This window comes from Zalophus californianus, chromosome 1, assembly GCF_009762305.2.
Source record: "Zalophus californianus isolate mZalCal1 chromosome 1, mZalCal1.pri.v2, whole genome shotgun sequence".
NCBI classification, from domain to species: domain Eukaryota; kingdom Metazoa; phylum Chordata; class Mammalia; order Carnivora; family Otariidae; genus Zalophus; species Zalophus californianus.
In genome coordinates, this window is record NC_045595.1 from 18,384,415 (window position 1) to 18,402,285 (window position 17,871).

The window sequence follows — 17,871 nt, forward strand, 5'->3', positions numbered from 1 at the left end:
ATTTTCTTAACATTTTCTCTTCTCTAGCTTACTTTATTGTAAGAATACAGTACATAGTACATATAACATACAAAATTTGTGTTAATCGGCTATTTGTGTTATCAGTAAGGCTCTGGTCAACAGTAGGCTTTTATGTTTTGGGGAAGTCAAAAGTTATATACAGATTTTCAACTGTGTGCGGCGGGGGAGGTCAGCTCCCCTAACCCCTGAATTGTTCAAGTACCAACTGTACTATATGATACCACTTATATGAGGAATGTAAAATAGTGTAGGATGGTAGTTGCTAGGGACTGGAGTGTGGGACAAACAGGGAGGTATTAGTTAAAGGGTACAAAGTTTCAGTTTATACAAGATGAATAAATCCTAGAGATCTACTCTACTGCATAGTGCCCATAGTTAACAATACAGTACCATATACTTTAAAATTTGCTAAGATGGTAAATGTTTTAATTTGTTTTTATCACTGCTACTACTGCTATTAAATAAAGAGAGTGAGAGAAATCTTTTGGAAGTGATGGATAGGTTTATGGAATAGATTGTGGTGAGGGTTTGACAGTTGTATACTTATCTCCAAACTTTATACATTAAATGTATACAGCTTTTTGTATATCAGCCTTAACTCAATAAAGTGATTTTAAAAAATACTTGAATACTAACCACTCACAACAAATGCTGACTATAAGCAATTGGCACAGCTATGTCCTCCCACAGGTTGCTGTCAGCTCTGCATATACTATAATTTACATAAATACATTGTTATTGGACATCTCAGTAAGCGGAAGATGTGATTCAATAAGCTTTGATCAATTTTTTTAATAAAGGATCACTCGGGGCGCCTGGGTGGCTCAGTCGTTAAGTGTCTGCCTTCAGCTCAGGTCATGATCCCGGGGTCCTGGGATCGAGGCCCGCATCGGGCTCCCCGCTCAGCGGGAAGCCTGCTTCTCCCTCTCCCACTCCCCCTGCTTGTGTTCCCTCTCTCGCTGTCTCTCTCTCTCTGTTGAAAAATAAATAAAATCTTTAAAAAAAAAAATAAAGGATCACTCAATTTGAGTGGATTTTGAAACCACATTCAAAAATACCAACTAGGTAAACTCCTTGAGGGTAGGGAGTTGAATTTTTTTCACTCCATATCACTGAAACTTATAGCCAAGACCCTGTCACAAAAGAAGGCTCAATAAATAGTTGTTGAAAAAAATGAGTGGATTTTCTTTTTTTTTTTTTTTAAGATTTTATTTATTTGACAGAGAGAGCAGGAACACAAGCAGGGGGAGTGGGAAAGGGAGAAGCAGGCTTCCCATGGAGCAGGGAGCCCGATGCGGGGCTCGATCCTAGGACACTGGGATCATGACTTGAGCGAAAGGCAGATACTTAACGACTGAGCCACGCAGGCGCCCTAAATGAGTGGATTTTCAAAGCAAAATAATTCACCAACATAGGGCAGGACCGAACTTACTTCCATTCTTAAAAATAGGGTGTGTGTGTGAGCACAGATAATTTCCTAATTGACTTTTTCTAGAGAAAAGATTAGGTCATGGTTGACTTCCTATGAACCTATACATAATATTGGGTGGGTGAGAAATCTCTACTTTTAAGCATCCTTTTTTATTTTATTTTGGTAAAGAATAATAAAAATGGCTTCCAAATGAACACTAGCTTTTTTTTTTTTTTAAGATTTTATTTATTTATTTGACAGAGAGAGAGACAGCAAGAGAGGGAACACAAGTAGGGGGAGTGGGGCAGGCTTCCTGCTGAGCAGGGAGCCCGATGCGGGGCTCAATCCCAGGACCCTGGGATCATGACCCCAGCCGAAGGCAGATGCCTAACGACTAAGCCACCCAGGGGGCGCCTGGGTGGCTCAGATGGTTAAGTGTCTGCCTTCGGCTCGGGTCATGATCCCAGGGTCCTGGGATTGAGTCCCGCATTGGGCTCCTTGCTCAGCAGGGAGTCTGCTTCTCCCTCTCCCTCTGCCTCTCCCCCTGCTTGTTCTCTCTCTGTCTCTCTCGCAAATGAATAAATAAAATCTTAAAAAAAAAAAAACTGTCTCTATAAAAAACAAACAAACAAAAAACGACTAAGCCACCCAGGCGCCCCTGAACACTAGCTTTTTAAGAAAGGTTCAATTATCAAGCTTTTAATGTTTTTACTGTTTATTAAGCATCTTAACTCAAGGCCTTTGGGTAAATCAGAACTTAACATTTCAATTTAGACAGGTGGGATTAATAAACAGTTAAGGTAATGGGAGCTATCAGTTATATATAAAACATTTCAATATAGGGGCACCTGGGTGGTACAGTGGATTGAGTTTCTGACTCTTGGTTTTGGCTGGAGTCGTGGTCTTGGGGTCCTGAGATCCAGCCCTGCATCAGGTTCCCCGCTCAGCACAGAGTCAGCTTAAAGACTCTTTCCCTGTCTCTCTGCCTGCCCCCACCTCTCAAGCTAAATAAGTCTTTTAAAAAATTTCAATATAAAATTATACGCAAACAGTATTTAATTTGTATAATATAGTTTCCTGTTGGGAACACTTGTTCCCAAATGTACTAATAAGGAGTTCATAAGAATAAAGAATCACTCTTAACTGGTGGTATACCATGGTTTAACTGGTGCTATAATATAATAGGGGTTTCATGGGCAGCATTTTGGTAGCATTATTAGATTTTAGACATCTTTACATTTTTATGGGTTTTTTTTAAAGATTTTATTTTTTTCAGAGAGAGAGTGCCCAAGTAGGGGGAGACAGGCCGAGGGAGAGGGAGAAGCAGGCTTTTTGCTGAGAAGGGAGCCCGATGCAGGGCTTGATCCTAGGACCCTGAGATCATGGCCTGAGCCGAAGGCAGACACTTAACCAACTGAGCCACACAGGCGCCCCAATTTTTATGTATTTTTTAATCAAGTTTTTACATGTCCATATTTTTTTAAGATTTTATTTACTGGTTGATTTAGGGAGTGTAAGCGGGAGGAGGGGCAGAGAGGGAGAGAGAGGATCTCAAGCAGACTCTGCGCTGAGTGTGGAGCCGGTCATGGGGCTTGATCCCATGACCCCGAGATCATGAACTGAGCCAAAATCAAGAGTTGGACGCTCAACTGACTGAGCCACCCAGGCTCTCCATACATGTTCATAGTTTTTTTAAAATACAATTAGGGGGCGCCTGGGTGGCTCAGTTAAGCGACTGCCTTTGGCTTGGGTCATGATCCCAGGTCCTGGGATTGAGTCCCACGTCGGGCTACCTGCTTGGCGGGAAGCCTGCTTCTTCCTTTGTCTCTGCCTGCCACTCCCCCTGCTTGTGCTCTCAATCTCTGTCAAATAAATAAAATTTAAAAAAATACAATTAGGATTATAGTGAAAAACAGCAGGCCTATCTTTCCCCACTTTTAATTCCCCTTTCCTTTTTGCAACCAACTTGCAACCCTTTTAGCTATGGTAGTACTTAGGTCCACATATCTTATGGCATATGTTTGATAGCTTATATTGTCATTTCTTGATTTTCTTCAGTTTCAGAGAATGACTTTCTACCCTGGAATAAGAATTTGCTTCTCTGCCTCCTCCACCATAAACTTCTTACCTTCCATCATTTTGGTTAAATCAGTTTTCATGTGGGACGCCTGGGTGGCTTGGTTGGTTAAGCCTCTGCCTTCGGCTCAGGTCATGATCCCACAGTCCTGGGATCGAGTCCTACATTGGGCTCCTTGCTCAGTGGGGAGCCTGCTTCTCCTTCTGCCTGCTGCTCTCCCTGCTTGTGCTCTCTCTCTCTCTGACAAATAAATAAAATCTTTAAAAACAAAAAACCAGTTTTCAATCTTTAAATTCTTATCTAGTTAGCCTAGAAAAATTATATATACTATGATTACCTTTTCCTAATGTTAAAAATTGCCTTGTTTTCTTTTTTGCTGAGTTTTCTATGTAGGAATCACAGTCCATCCCCAAATTCTGCAACAGAGCTAAAAAAAAAAGCTACTTGTTTTATTTTTTCTTAAAGATTTTATTTATTTGAGAGAGAGAGAGAGTGTGTGTGTGTGCGCACGCGCATGCTCATGAGAGAGAGAGAGCATGAGCAGGGGGAACACAATGTGGGGCTTGATCCCAGAACCCGGGATCATGATCTGAGCTGAAGGCAGACGGTTAACTGATTGAGCCACCCAAGTTCCCCAGAAACTCCTTGTTTTATACCCAAACACATCAGAAATTCTTCAGTGTCATTTTCTTCTCAGAGTCATCTTCCTAATTCTGATCTGAACTTGGTACTCTTGCTCTGCAGCGCAGCTGTCATCCTGAGTCCTCCCTTCACCGTCATCCTAGGCATTCCTACCTCCTATTACTTTTATCCTATGTCCTTTTCATTCTTAGTTTACTCCTTGGATTTGGTGGAGCATATATTCCAGAAACTTCCTGACAACAGGTGCGTGGCACCTAAATAAATTTTTGAGACCTTGCCTATCTGAAATTCTTTATTTTCCCCTCATACTTGATTGCAAATTAGGCTGGATATAGAATTCTAGATTGGAAATTATTTTTCCCAAAAATTTCTAAAGCATTGCTGTCATTGCCATATCACTTTGTATGTTGCTTTTAAGAGGTCTGATGCCATTCTGATTCCCAATCCTGTGTAATCACTTGCTTTTTTCTTTCTGGAAGTTTTTAAGGCCTTCTCATTATCCATAGACTTTTGAAATTTTACAGCAATGTGCTTTCATGTGGCATGTCATAATCTTTAGGCATTGAGGAGTTCCTTTTGACCTATAAACTTGTGATTTTGGGTTCTCAAAATTTTTCTTTTGTTATCTTTGAAAATCTCCTATTTTTATTCTTTCTTCCAAATCTCTAGTTTTGGGTGTGTGTTGGCTGTCCTGCATTTATCCTCTTTTTTTTTTCTATTGATCTATTTTCCATCTCTTTGTCTTTTGTTCTATTTTCTCTCCTATTTCCTTAACTGTATCTTCTAACTATTCTACTTGTTTCTGTTATTTTTAATTTCTATATCCCTTTCTTAGTCTCTGCTTTTATAATTCAATAGCATTCTGTTCTTAACATCCTTAATTCATTAACTTTTTAAAGATTTATTTGAGAGAGAGAGCACATGTGCACATGTGAGCAAGGGGGAGGGGCAGAGAGGGAGAGAAGCAGACTCCCCGATGAGCCCGGAGCCTGGCACAGAGTCAATCCCATGGCCCTGAGATCATAGCCTGAGCTGAAATCAAGAGTCAGATGCCCAACCAACTGAGCCACCCAGGTGCCCCTAATTCATTAAATGTTTAATTTTTTTAAAATTTTTATTGTTATGTTAATCACCATACATTACATCATTAGTTTTTAATATAGTGTTCCATGATTCATTGTTTGTGCATAATACCCAGTGCTCCATGCAGAATGTGCCCTCTTTAATACCCATCGCCAGGCTAACCCATCCCCCCACCCCCCTCCCCTCTAGAACCCTCAGTTTGTTTTTCAGAGTCCATCATCTCTCATGGTTCGTCTCCCCCTCCGATTCCCCCCCCATTCTTCCCCTCCTGCTATCTTCTTTTTTTTTTTCTTAACATATATTGCATTATTTGTTTCAGAGGTACAGATCTGTGATTCAACAGTCCTGCACAATTCACAGTGCTCACCATAGCACATACCCTCCCCAGTGTCTATCACCGAGCCACCCAATCCCTCCCACCCCCCACCACTCCAGCAACCCTCAGTTTGTTTCCTGAGCTTAAGAATTCCTCATATCAGTGAGGTCATATGATACATGTCTTTCTCTGATTGACTTGTTTCACTCAGCATAACACCCTCCAGTTCCATCCACGTCGTTGCAAATGGCAAGATCTCATTCCTTTTGATGGCTGCATAATATTCCATTGTGTATATATACCACATCTTCTTTATCCATTCATCTGTCGATGGACATCTTGGCTCTTTCCACAGTTTGGCTATGGTGGACATTGCTGCTATAAACATTGGGGTGCACGTACCCTTCGGATCCTGACATTTGTATCTTTGGGGTAAATACCCAGTAGTGCAATTGCTGGATCATATGGTAGCTCTATTTTCAACTTTTTGAGGAACCTCCATACTGTTTTCCAGAGTGGTTGCACCAGCTTGCATTCCCACCAACAGTGTAGGAGGGTTCCCCTTTCTCCACATCCCTTAACTGTTTAATTTTTAATATTTTTATTGTTTGCCTGGTTTGCCTGACAATGGTCACAAAAAGTCTATGTTCTTGTTTTTTGTAAGTGGACATTAAAATTTTTCAGGTAATGTCCCAATATCATAAAAAGTGTAAGGTTTGTAGACTCCTAATGGTTCTATAAAATTCTCCTTTTATTATTTTTTTTAAAGATTTTATTTATTCATTTAGAAAGAGAGAAAGCACATGAGCAGGGGAAGGGGTAGAGGCAGAGGCAGAGAGAGACTCTCAAGTAGACTCCCTGCTGAGCAGGGAGCCCGACATGGGGCTCCATCCGACGACCCCAAGATCATGACCTGAGCCAAAACCAAGAATTGGCCACTTAACCCACTGAGCCACCCAGCTGTCCCAAAATTCTTCTTTTAAAGTCAGTCCAAAAGACTTGGTATGAGGAATAGTCCTATTAGGGTTCAAAAACTGATATTTGCATTTATATTGTGTAGATTGAAGAAACAAAACCTGTAAAAAAATTTTAATGACAATCCATGTCTGAATCTTTTCAAAAATGGAATATTTGAGGAATAATTATTATAGTTCCTTTTTCATTAAAAATTAATATTGCTGGGGTGCCTGGGTCGCTCACTTGGTTAAGCATCCGACTCTTGGTTTTGGCTCAGGTCTTGATCTCCCAGTCATTAGATCGAGCCCCAGGGCGGGCTCTGCACTTAGCACAGAGTCTGCGTCAGATTCTTTCTCCCTCTCATCTGCTTCTCCCCCACCCCCACTCACTCTCTCTCTCTCAAATAAACAAACAAACAAACAAATAAATAAATAAATAAATAAAATCTTTGGGGGAAAAAAAAAAGAGGGGCACCTGGGTGGCTCAGTTGGTTAAGCCTCTGACTCTTGAATTCTTCTCAGGTCACAATCTCAGGGTCAGGAGATGAAGCCAGAGTAGGGTTCCATCCTCACTGGGGAGTCTGCTGGAGATTCTCTGTCTCCCTCTCCCTCTGTCCCTTCCCCTATTCTCTCTCTCTCTCAAAATAAATAAATAAAATCTTTAAAAAAAAAAGAAATTAATATTACTCCCAGAATCATCTCTACCCATTCTTACAGTCAAAGAAGTAGTCATTAGACTAAGATGTTTCCAGGAATTTTGGACTACCAGAAGGAAGTCATTATCTTCTGAAGACACTGTTGCTATGAAAATGAAAGCTGGTCTATTTTATTGTAGTAACCACTTGAGTTGCTAATATTTACCTTATTTAAGATACATGTAGAGTAAATTTTAAAAAGAAAAAAAGTGGTTTGCCTTGGCAATGGTCACAAAAAGTCTATGTTCTCATTTTTTGTAGCTGGACACAGATTTTTCAGGGTTGAGTCTCCAACTCTAATCAAGTACTGTTTTGATGCTATGCCAGGTGAAGGCCTGCCATGTTCATGGAATCAATTCTGTTACAGACTTTTTCAATATTTCACAAATATGTATTTTTTTCTTTCTCGCTTATTCTAGTGAGACTCTATACGACTTCATTTCCCATATCAGAGAAAGCATTCACAGGGTAAGTATAGCTGCATGTCAAGGAATTAAAACATTTTACATTTTAAGAAGTTTACTAATTACATTGACCTTAATTCATATAGGATAACAGTATTTTAACTACTTTTTTTTAAAGATTTTATTTATTTCTTTGACAGAGAGAGACAGAGCAAGAGAGGGAACACAAGCAGGGGGAGTGGGAGAGGGAGAAGCAGGCCTCCCGCTGAGCGGGGGAGCCTGATGCGGGGCTCAATCCCAGGACCTTGGGATCGCGACCTGAGACGAAGGCAGACGCTTAAAGACTGAGCCACCCAGGCGCCCCTTAACTACCTTTTTTATCACTAAATGACAATACTCTAAGTTAGGAAAATAAGGCAATAGTCTGTGAATTCATTCTTAATTTGGGGTTGCTTAGTTGCAGACAACAGTGGAAAAGTCTGAGGAACATCTCAGCTCAAGAAGCCAATCTATCTTGGATTGTTTGGAGACTGTGGCCAAGACATGTGAGTATCTTGTATTTGAGGTTATCAGCAGAGGGCACTAGTGAGCAGTGAACTGAACTTTCTGACCCTAGCCACGTTTCTGTCAGGGGTGAGGTTCCATAGTGTTTCAGATGAGAGAATGGGTACATTAAGGTTAGCCCTGTAGAGATGTGGAGCATGCTGAACTGGGCAGTGGGACCCACGTAGGTGTTGGGAATGTTCCTGGTCCCTAGATGCACTCTGTGAAGCTCTACTCCTCCGCCTAGTAATCCCGCTGCCTCAGGATAGGTAACTGCCAGATTTCTCATCTCACTGCCTGAAGTGAATCAACAGCATCCCTGAGTCCCTAATGAGTTGCTGGCTGTGTTATCTATAAAGACATTGTTCCCTTAGGACTTAGAAATAAAGACTGCTCCCTTGGGAGTTAGAAATATTCCAGTCACCTAATCTTCTTGCTGCCATGGTTTCAATGAGAGCTGTTTTGTAGTGAATCATAGCATCTTTCTCCATTTCAGTTATAGTTAGTGACCTGTAAAGTCTCCTGCTCTACCAGTTAGTGATTTATGTTTAGATAAAACCACGGTCCTGGCTCTTACTAAACAAAAGAGAGCCATAACACTGCTCTTCTTAGGCAGACACCTCTGTAGAACCAACAGCTTCTCAACTAAATAGCAAGATGATAACTGCATCTGCACTTGTTTGCATTTGTCTGTGTGTTTATTTTTTTATTTTAAACAAATTGAAGTCAACTTATTTAAATGCCTTGGAATGGATTGCTCATGATTTACAAAAATTAATGCCTTTGTGTGGCTTAGAAATTAATCTCCATCTGTCTGCAAAAAAGCACTGTACTGTCTGCTGGCTTCCAACCTGGGTATCCCACACACAGGGCAACTGTGCATCTGTTTGGAAACCAGTTCGGGAAGCCTGGGACTGTTGCCCTCACAAGAAGTAGCAAGACAAAGAGCAGAAGCAAATCAGGAGTGCTTCCTTTGTATATGATGGAATAACTCATTTGTAAGTGACCAAGGAAAGCACTCTTTTTGCTTTCTACATTTGAAACTAGGTAAAGCACAAAAAGGAGGATTATATGACATTCTTAGCCCAGACTAGGGAATGGAAGTGCCCACGCTCCCCATACAAGATCAAGGCAGAGCAAGGACTAGAACTGGGTCTGGGTCGTAGTAGGCATAGGGATCCTGATCCTTCACCCTGATGGTTCCTTTTTAGAGGATAAGACTCAGGAAAAGGAGCCACATTGATAGGGCAAACAGTAACAGATACTGTGGCATCATGTTAATTACAAAGTCAGATCATTTTTTTTTTAAGGTTTTATGTATGTATGTATGTATTTAAAGAACTTGAGCAGGGGGAGGGGCAGAGAGAGAGAGGAAGAGAGAGAATCTCCAGCAGACTCCACACTTAGCACGGAGCCTGAGTTGGGACTAAGCAGGCCTTGATCCCAAGATCCTGAGATCATAACCTGAACTGAAATCAAAAGAGTCGGATGCTTAACCAACTGAGCTACCCAGGCACCCCTAGAAAGCCAGATCATTCTTGAAAATGGCACAAGTAGCTTGTTCAGAGTCATTCCTTTTCTTGGTAGGTAGTGATCAGGATCAGGAAGTTAATCATTGAAAAAGGAACCATCTCTCTATCATCATATGGTGTGGTCCAGTCTAGCTGGCCCGAAGCACTGAATTTGCCAGTCAGTACATTCTGTAGTTTTCAGTATGCACTCACTGTAGCTCATAAGGGAAAGGGAAAGATATTGTGTGAAAGTGTTCTCTTGTGTTATTATGTAATGCGCACCTTCACAGAATGAGCTCATAAAATCTTTCCCCAGTCACAGTCTGCCTGTTCAACCAGAGGGATCACTCAAAGACATCTAATCTAACTCCTCTTGTTCTCTTCAGCTGAGGATTGAGGAGACCAGAGTAATAGAGTGGATTACCAAGGCCATCTATATCCTACTATAGTTTAGGTTTTGGTGGGCTAATTAGTAAAGGGCAGTACCACCTAATAGGTATCAGTTCTATTGAAAAATATGATCATTAGGAAAATAAAAAGGAGGGGATGCTATTGAAAATCAGAAAATGAGGGCACCTGGGTGGCTCAGTCGGTTAAGCATCCAACTCCTCATCTCAGGGTTGTGAGTTCAAGCCCCGCGTTGGGCTCTATGCTGGGTGTGGAGCTTACCTAAAAAAATAAAAAAAGAAAGAAAATCAGAAAATGTCTTCTTTGGAAAATAGATAACTCTATACATAAAAATAAATTCCATATGAATCAACATAGTAAGTGTAATGATTAAATCATAAAATAACTATAAGAAAAAATGGGCAACATTTTTATAATTTTGGAGTGGAGAAATGCCTTTCTAAGCAAGGCACATATAATCATTAAAAAGAATGAGGTCTATCTTTATGAATCATGTTGAAATGGAAATAGCTATTCATCATTAAGTAATAACAGCAAGGTGCTGCTTGTCTGCACATAATTTACTCCAGGACACATCATGTGGAGGCATGTGACCAGTTAGTGAAAATTGGGAAGGGTATCCCAAAGAAAATGGGAGACTGAGCAATCTCTTCTTATACATGGAGGCTCCCAGACCTTTCCACAGGCTGTCATCAGCATGGCAGGGAGAGCAAAGCTACAGAATACGTAAAAGGAAAACCACTGGCAATCAGCGGAAAAGTGTCAGAATCTGATCTCATGTCAGTAGAGCCCTTGTCAAATAGCTAAAATAGAAATGAATAAAACATTCATCTTCAGAGAAAACAGAGATACTGTCTAGAATATGGAAATGGATTTTAAATGGAATTTTTACAAAAAAGCTAAAAATACCTGATGTTTATGGCCAAAGCAGAAATGAAATGAGTCCCCTTCTAGAGGACAGCCATACACATATATACACACACAAGCTCTATAATCTGTACATGGATATGCACATGTATCAATGTATCAATGCAAAGTTCCAGGTCATAATGTTAAATTCCAGGAAGTGGAACCAAGGTCTGCATGGGAGAGAATCGGTCAATTTTGCATGGCATACCTTTTTATACTGTTATAGGTTTGAGTTATTTTCTTAAAAACTTTTTAAAAGGAAAAGAAAGGGATAGACTTTGGAAGTAATGAGCTTGATACAAAAGCTCCTGTGAAAGAGAAGATCCCAAACATACATTTCCTGGGGGACAAGGAAAGAATATGTGGGACCACAGATAGATGCCTTCTGAGTACTGAATCTGGAATTGAACACTTTGCTTGCCTTCCCCATTCTCTGCTTTTGTGGTTGGTAATGTTCACTGTTGCTAAGAAACATTGCTATTTAGGAATTCATCTAGGATAAGATAATTACATTTGCTTTCTACTACAAATATCTACAAGGATGTCTGGAAAAATATTTGACTAATTGAGTTTAGGAATAGGAATCCAGTACTTAAACATAAGTAAACAGCCTTTTTCTAAGTGGTTGACATATGGAATTTAACTTTGTATTGAGTAATAGAAAATTTGCTTTCTAAAAAATTCTTTTTTTACTGTGGTAAAATACACATAATATAAAATTTATCATTTCTTACTGCAATTTTGCAAGACTACACTGGCTTGTCTATTTCTAGTCATAACAGGCTCTTTCACTTTGCACTTGCTGTTTTCTCTATCTGAATAACCTTCCCTTCATCTTTGCAGGGCTAGCTCCTTTAATCCTTCCAGTTTCACCTTAAATGTACCCATCTCCGATGACCTTATCTGAAATAGGTGTCCCCCACTCTGTTATTTTTATTATAATCCCTATCATAGCATTTATTACAGCTTTCATTTATTTTTTTAAAGATTTTATTTATTTATTTGACAGAGAGAGAGACACAGCGAGAGAGGGAACACAAGCAGGGGGAGGGCGCCTGGGTGGCTCAGTTGGTTAAGCGACTGCCTTCGGCTCGGGTCATGATCCCAGAGTCCTGGGATCGAGTCCCACATCAGGCTCCCTGCTCAGCGAGGAGCCTGTTTCTCCCTCTGACCCTCTCCCCTCTCAGGCTGTTTCTCTCTCTCAAATAAATAAATAAATAAAATCTTTAAAATTAAAAAAAAAGAAGAAGAAGAAGCAGGGGCAGTGGGAGAGGGAGAAGCAGGCTTCCCGCGGAGCAGGGAGCCCCATGCAGGGCTCGATCCCAGGACTCCGGGATCATGACCTGAGCCAAAGGCAGACGCCCAGCAACTGAGCCACCCAAGCGCCCCTACAGCTTTCATTTATTTATGTACATGTTTATTTACTTTTTTATTTTTATTTTTTCCTTTTCAAAACTGCAGAAATTCATGTATGTAGTAAACAGTTTTGTTCAAGATTGTTTCCATGTTCCTAGCACAGTATCTGATAATAATTTTCAGATAAAACTGTAAATCTCCAAATAATACATTCAAACACATCAGGAATTCTTTCTGTTTCATTTTCTCGTTAGCGACGTCCTGCCTGGAGCTCAGTCTTCCAGCTCCAAAACGGGCAGATTACTCCTAAGGTCCGGAACTTAGGACTTCTCTTCACCATCATTCTGAGGATCCTTTTTTTTCCTTCCCAGTCTTGGATCCCTTTGTTTACTGGACTTTGATTTATACTTGTATTTGGTGATAACACATCTTCCAGTAGCTTTCTGAGAAAGAGTGTATGGGAGGGAAACTTTTTATACACTGCATGTTTGAAAATGTCTTCTATCTCTACATGGGTCTAGAATCCTAGGGGGAAATGCTTTGTCCTCCGGATTTCTAAGGCATAGCTCCATTGTCTTCTAGTGTTAGTTTGGTTATTGAGATGTTTGATGCCATTTTGCTTCTTGATTCTTTATGTTATCTGGGTACCCCCTACTATCCCTAGTAGACATTTTTTTGAGCCTCATGTTTTCCCTTGATAGTCTGAGAACCAACTGGTAAAGTGCCACAAACCATAAGATAATTTAGTTGGGTAGCAGAAATTAACAAAAAATGTAGTGGGCTAAAAAAAAAATGCCATTTATAAATCTAACACAGAAGATAAACTACTCAGGAATAAACTTAACAAGGATATACAACTCTTTTTTTTTTTTTTAATAGCTTCTGGGATTTGTCTTGCTTAGAAAGGCCTTCCCCTACAGAGTCACAATTTCTCCCATGTTTCCTTCTCGTACTTTACAATTTACTTAATTATACTAAAATTGTTAATCTATCTAGAATTTATGTTAATATAAAAAATCTCAAATGTAAGAGTCCTTTTAGGAAAGGGATTATGTTTTATTTTAAAGAGAAACTCTGAAGTAAGTCACTTAAGCTTTATTAGATAGCATGTGTTAAACTCCTGCCCTTGGGGTGGTAAGAGAAGACAAAAGAGACAGAATAGTTAGAACACAGAGGTCGGGCAAGGTGGGGACACTAACCAAAGCACCTATCAGATTGAGGCAAGCTTTCAAATAAGACTAAATTTGAGGGGTTTTTTTGTGTTGTTTTTTTTTTTCCAAAGATTTTATTTATTTGTCAGAGATAGAGAGGGAGAAGCACAAGCAGGGGGAGTAGAAGGCAGAGGGAGAAGCAGGCTCCCCGCTGAGCAAGGAGCCTGATGTGGGACTCGATCCCAGGACCCTGGGATCATGACCTGAGCCAAAGGCAGACGCTTAACGGACTGAGCCACCCAGGTGTCCTATAAATTTGAGTTTGTTATCCTGTCTTTCAATCACCAGATGTCACTCTGATTTTCCATTTATTGTGAAGTTAAACACTCTCTTGTTGCCAAATTGTTTTTTACCCATGTAAAATGAAAAAAAATTTGTCAAGAATTTTGAAATACCCTTTAGATAGTTATGAGAAGATAAAAGGAATTTCTGGTGTATTATTCCTGATTATTTGTAAATTATACTTGTTACGCATTTAAGATATATGTGAACTTACAATAGTTTGCAGAATATAGTAGATACTCATCAAATATTCATTGAATAAATGTAAGAGTGTCTTCACATAACCTGCCATTTAGCAAGAGGGTGGCAATATTTGATTGCAACACAATGTGTTAGTAAGTGTGTGTGTGTAAAATCTCCCTATGCCAAAGAGAGGAATCAGTATCAGTCCTGAGTGCTTAGCACTCAGGTCACCAAGTTCATTGCATCCAAGTGTAAATAGGGGATAAATAAGTGATGGGTGTTAGGTGATAAGTGATGGTAGAGCACACAAATGGTGCCAACAGCAGAGAAAAGGAGCCCCCACGCCAGCCAGGATATGCTGTTTTCCAAGGAGGTGACTGCTGAGAGCAGAGGGAAGAATAGGAATTAGTTGCACTGAGGGGCGCCTGCGTGACTCAGTCGGTTAAGCAAGTACCTTTGACTCAGGTCATGATCCCGGAGTCCCAGGATCAAGCCCCGTGTCAGGCTCCCCACTCAGTGCGGAGTCTGCTTGTCCCTCTGCCCCTCCCCCTACTCGTGTTCTCTGTCACTCTCTCTCAAACAAATAAAATCTTAAAAAAAAAAAAAAGGAATTAGTTCCACTGAGGTGGTGATTGAGGGGAATGGGTAGAGTTGATAAGGGACCGAAGCATAAGTACTCCAAGCCAAGGGGACAGCATGCACAATGCCAATGATGAGACAGAGATTGCATAGGAAACAGACCTCAGAGATGTGGAGGTGGGCAGAGAGGGTAAGCAGAAGTGAGCCTGGGTCTTCACAGGCACTTTAAAAATTTGGACTTTGGGGCGCCTGGGTGGCTTAGATGATTGGGTGTCTGCCTTCGGCTCAGGTCATGATCTCCGGGTCCTGGGATTGAGCCCCGTGTTGGGCTCCTGGCTTGGTGGGGAGTCTGTTTCTCCCTCTGCCTCTCTCCCAGCTTGTGCTCTGTCTCTTTCTCTCTCGAATGAATAAATAAAATCTTTAATAAATAAATAAATAAATAAATAAAGATTTGGACTTCACCCAATGGCCAGTGGGGTGCTATTGAAAGTTTCAGTGCAGGTTTCAGAGAAGGTATGATCATATCTACATTCTGAAGAGATCACTCTGAGGACAGAACCAAAAAGGTAGGCCAAGGAGGAGCTTGGTGCCATCATCGGGGCAGCAGGTTTCAGAGTCCCCAGGAGGTGCTGAGATTGAGGCTGCCTGGGCCAGAATGTTCTCAGGGTGGGAGGGAAGAAGAGATAGTGGAAGAAACACTCTTCTCGGGCTTCCTCTCCTCACCAAGGCTGATCTGGTTCGAGAGTCCTGGGCACCAGCAGAGCAGGCTCAGGTGGCCCATGCCTGATTCCAGCTCGTCCCTTTATTGCGGTCTGCGCGGGGTAGGGCATTGCCATAGTCTTCATGAAGTGATTGTCAACTTTCTGTATTTAGTACAAGAGACTGTGCGGGCCCAGAGTGATCTGGTGTTGGAAACAGTGCATGACAAAGGCAACATGGAGCAGGTCATCTTTGAGATACAAAAGAGATTTGAAGCTGTAAGTGTGGATACCAACCTCTTTCCTCAAGTATGTTTTTAGCTTTGTCACTAAGACCCAGAGAGACACCTTTAAAGTTGCAATTTTTTTTTCAGCCCAGAACAGAAGCCAGATAGGTCTCTTGGTAATGGACGAGGGTGGGACCAACTTCCTCCTCCAAGGTTCTCTGGCATGATGTGGACCCAAGGGGCCCTGCTCCAGAATGTTGCCATGCTTCCTCTGTAAAGCACCCAGCAAGGGAAAAGCTTTGGTTCTGCTAGCACATCCTTTGGTTGGTTTGCACATTTCATTGTGCATTCTGAGTTGCAGTGTCCATAACTCTTTTCTCACTGTCTTTCCCTAGAGGCAAGCAGAATTTATAGAAATGAAATCCGAACTGAAGCAACTTGAAGTTTTAGTTGCCCAGCAGAGTAAGGACTTCCAGCAGCTGTGTGAGCAGCTAGGCCAGCTGAATGTGACCAGTGTCCTGGCAGAGCTGAAGAGATTGATTTCAGGCCCTTGGGGCCCAGGGCACGTGAAAGACAGCACTTCCCAGACCTCACCACCTCTGGTCCAGAGCCTCCATTTCACCAGGCAGGACAGATATGCTTCTGAGGAACCAGTTCTCTGGCAGGCTCAGGCACCCCCTGCTGTATGGAATCCGAGTATGGGTTCCCTGCAGCCTGGAGAGTTTGGTGTCTGTGGTGAGGGAGCAAAAAGTAATGCTCTCCAAGAAGAGGCTGCGCTGATGGCAGCTGGAACCAGCAAAAGAAACAGGCGAGTCAAGGACAGGGCAGTGCAGACCAACTGCAAGAACTGGACCCTTCCTAAAACCTGCTCAGAGAACCATGGCTCCGGCTTCCCAGGCCCCGAAGTTCCTGGTGGTAGGGACTGGGTTTCCCAAGGAGCCTCAAGTCTTCTACCCCTGGACTTAAACAACTTTGCAACCAGCATTAAGAACACCTGCCAAAAATGTCAAACCGAAGGTGTGTCTCCGTGTGACCCTTGTGAACAAAGGTGGGTGGCTGCACAGAAAGGCAGAACCATGGAAAGGCGGGGGACAGGCAAGAAGCAGCAGCCCAGGAAGTCCCACAGAGGCAGGCTCCTAGCCAGGAAGCAAGAACACGTCCCTAGCAAAGCCTGTGCTTTCATCTCTAAATATCCTCAGCCTCCAGTTTCTGGCCCACAAAGGCCCCCCCTGGAGCAGCAGAAGCCCCTTGCTCAGCCCCTGCATCTGAGGGGCCCCAGCAGCCCCACAAAGCCAGTCAGCCCTGTTCTGGGAGGAATAGTCAGGCGCAGTAAAGTGATGAGGGCAGCACAAGGGAACACCTTACAACTCGGCGGGCATTCTTCCCAAGACGACAGCCTGCTTTCCACCAGTTCCCAGGGGGACCACCAGATGAGCTGGTTCAGCGACCTCAGCCTGGGAAGTTCAGAAGCCCCTCTGTGCAGGGAGCCAGGGAAGAATGTGCTCTATGACCTGGGTTTTGATAGCAGTGATGATGGCTTCTGACCAGCCCAGGAGATGTCTGCAGCTGATAGTTTATTGGTCTCAGCTGGAAAGACAAATGATAGCACCCTGGGGCTGGCTAACAGCAGAAAGCCCCCGAAGCCCAGGGGAGCACTTGGGCTCAGAGTCCCGCTGGGGGTCAGGGCGGGATGGGTCTGGCATTCTGGGTACCAGGTGCCACCCATGACAGGCCTCAGAGCTACATGCATCCTTATTTATTGGAGCGAAGCGTGTGAAGACCGTGGTGAGAAGCTGGGGCAGCAGCCTGGGTGTAGGGCATCAGGGGAGGGTGCTGTTTCTGGTGAAAGGAGGGATATTGCGTGACGGAAGGGCTCGCACAGAACCGTTGCTTCAGCACCATGACTCCCCAACACCACATTTTTGGTCTTCACAATATTTCCTACACATAACCAATACCTTTCCAGGCCTCAGTAGTATTTTATTATTATTTTTATCCAGTTTTACTGTCAGAGCACTTGCATTTTTTGATCAGTGGATGTATTATTACAGAACACACTAAGTCAAGTCTTCTTGTGTGAGAAACCGAGAATGTTAAGCTGCCAGTGAAAGAGAGGTGACATGCACCCAATGAATGCCCAGAGTGCCGCTGTACACGAGCCACACAGTCCCAATTTTCTTCCTGGCTCTTTGTCCCCATCCTGTTTTCAACCACTCTTCAAGCTGATGAGAGCATCTAAGGGTCCAGTAATATTTCTGGAGGGTATGGGGCTTATATGAAACTTTGGCTTTCTATTTATATCTTGCAGAAGTTTTGAATTTTTGTTATACATATATATTTATTTTGTAACAAAAAAATA

General features: G+C 42.2%; 1 protein-coding gene across 3 annotated transcripts in view; it reads left to right on the forward strand.

The window, feature by feature from the left end:
- IHO1 (interactor of HORMAD1 1) overlaps window positions 1–17,871 on the forward strand; it is a 42,553-nt gene extending 24,682 nt beyond the window's left edge. For all 3 annotated transcript variants that reach the window (XM_027585175.2, XM_027585174.2, XM_027585176.2), the window contains 4 exons: window positions 7,621–7,669; window positions 8,063–8,150; window positions 15,461–15,564; window positions 15,908–17,871. In XM_027585175.2, coding sequence (XP_027440976.2) covers window positions 7,621–7,669; window positions 8,063–8,150; window positions 15,461–15,564; window positions 15,908–17,056 — 1,390 coding nt within the window. In that variant the 3' untranslated portion in view covers window positions 17,057–17,871. The remainder of the gene's footprint in view (window positions 1–7,620; window positions 7,670–8,062; window positions 8,151–15,460; window positions 15,565–15,907) is intronic.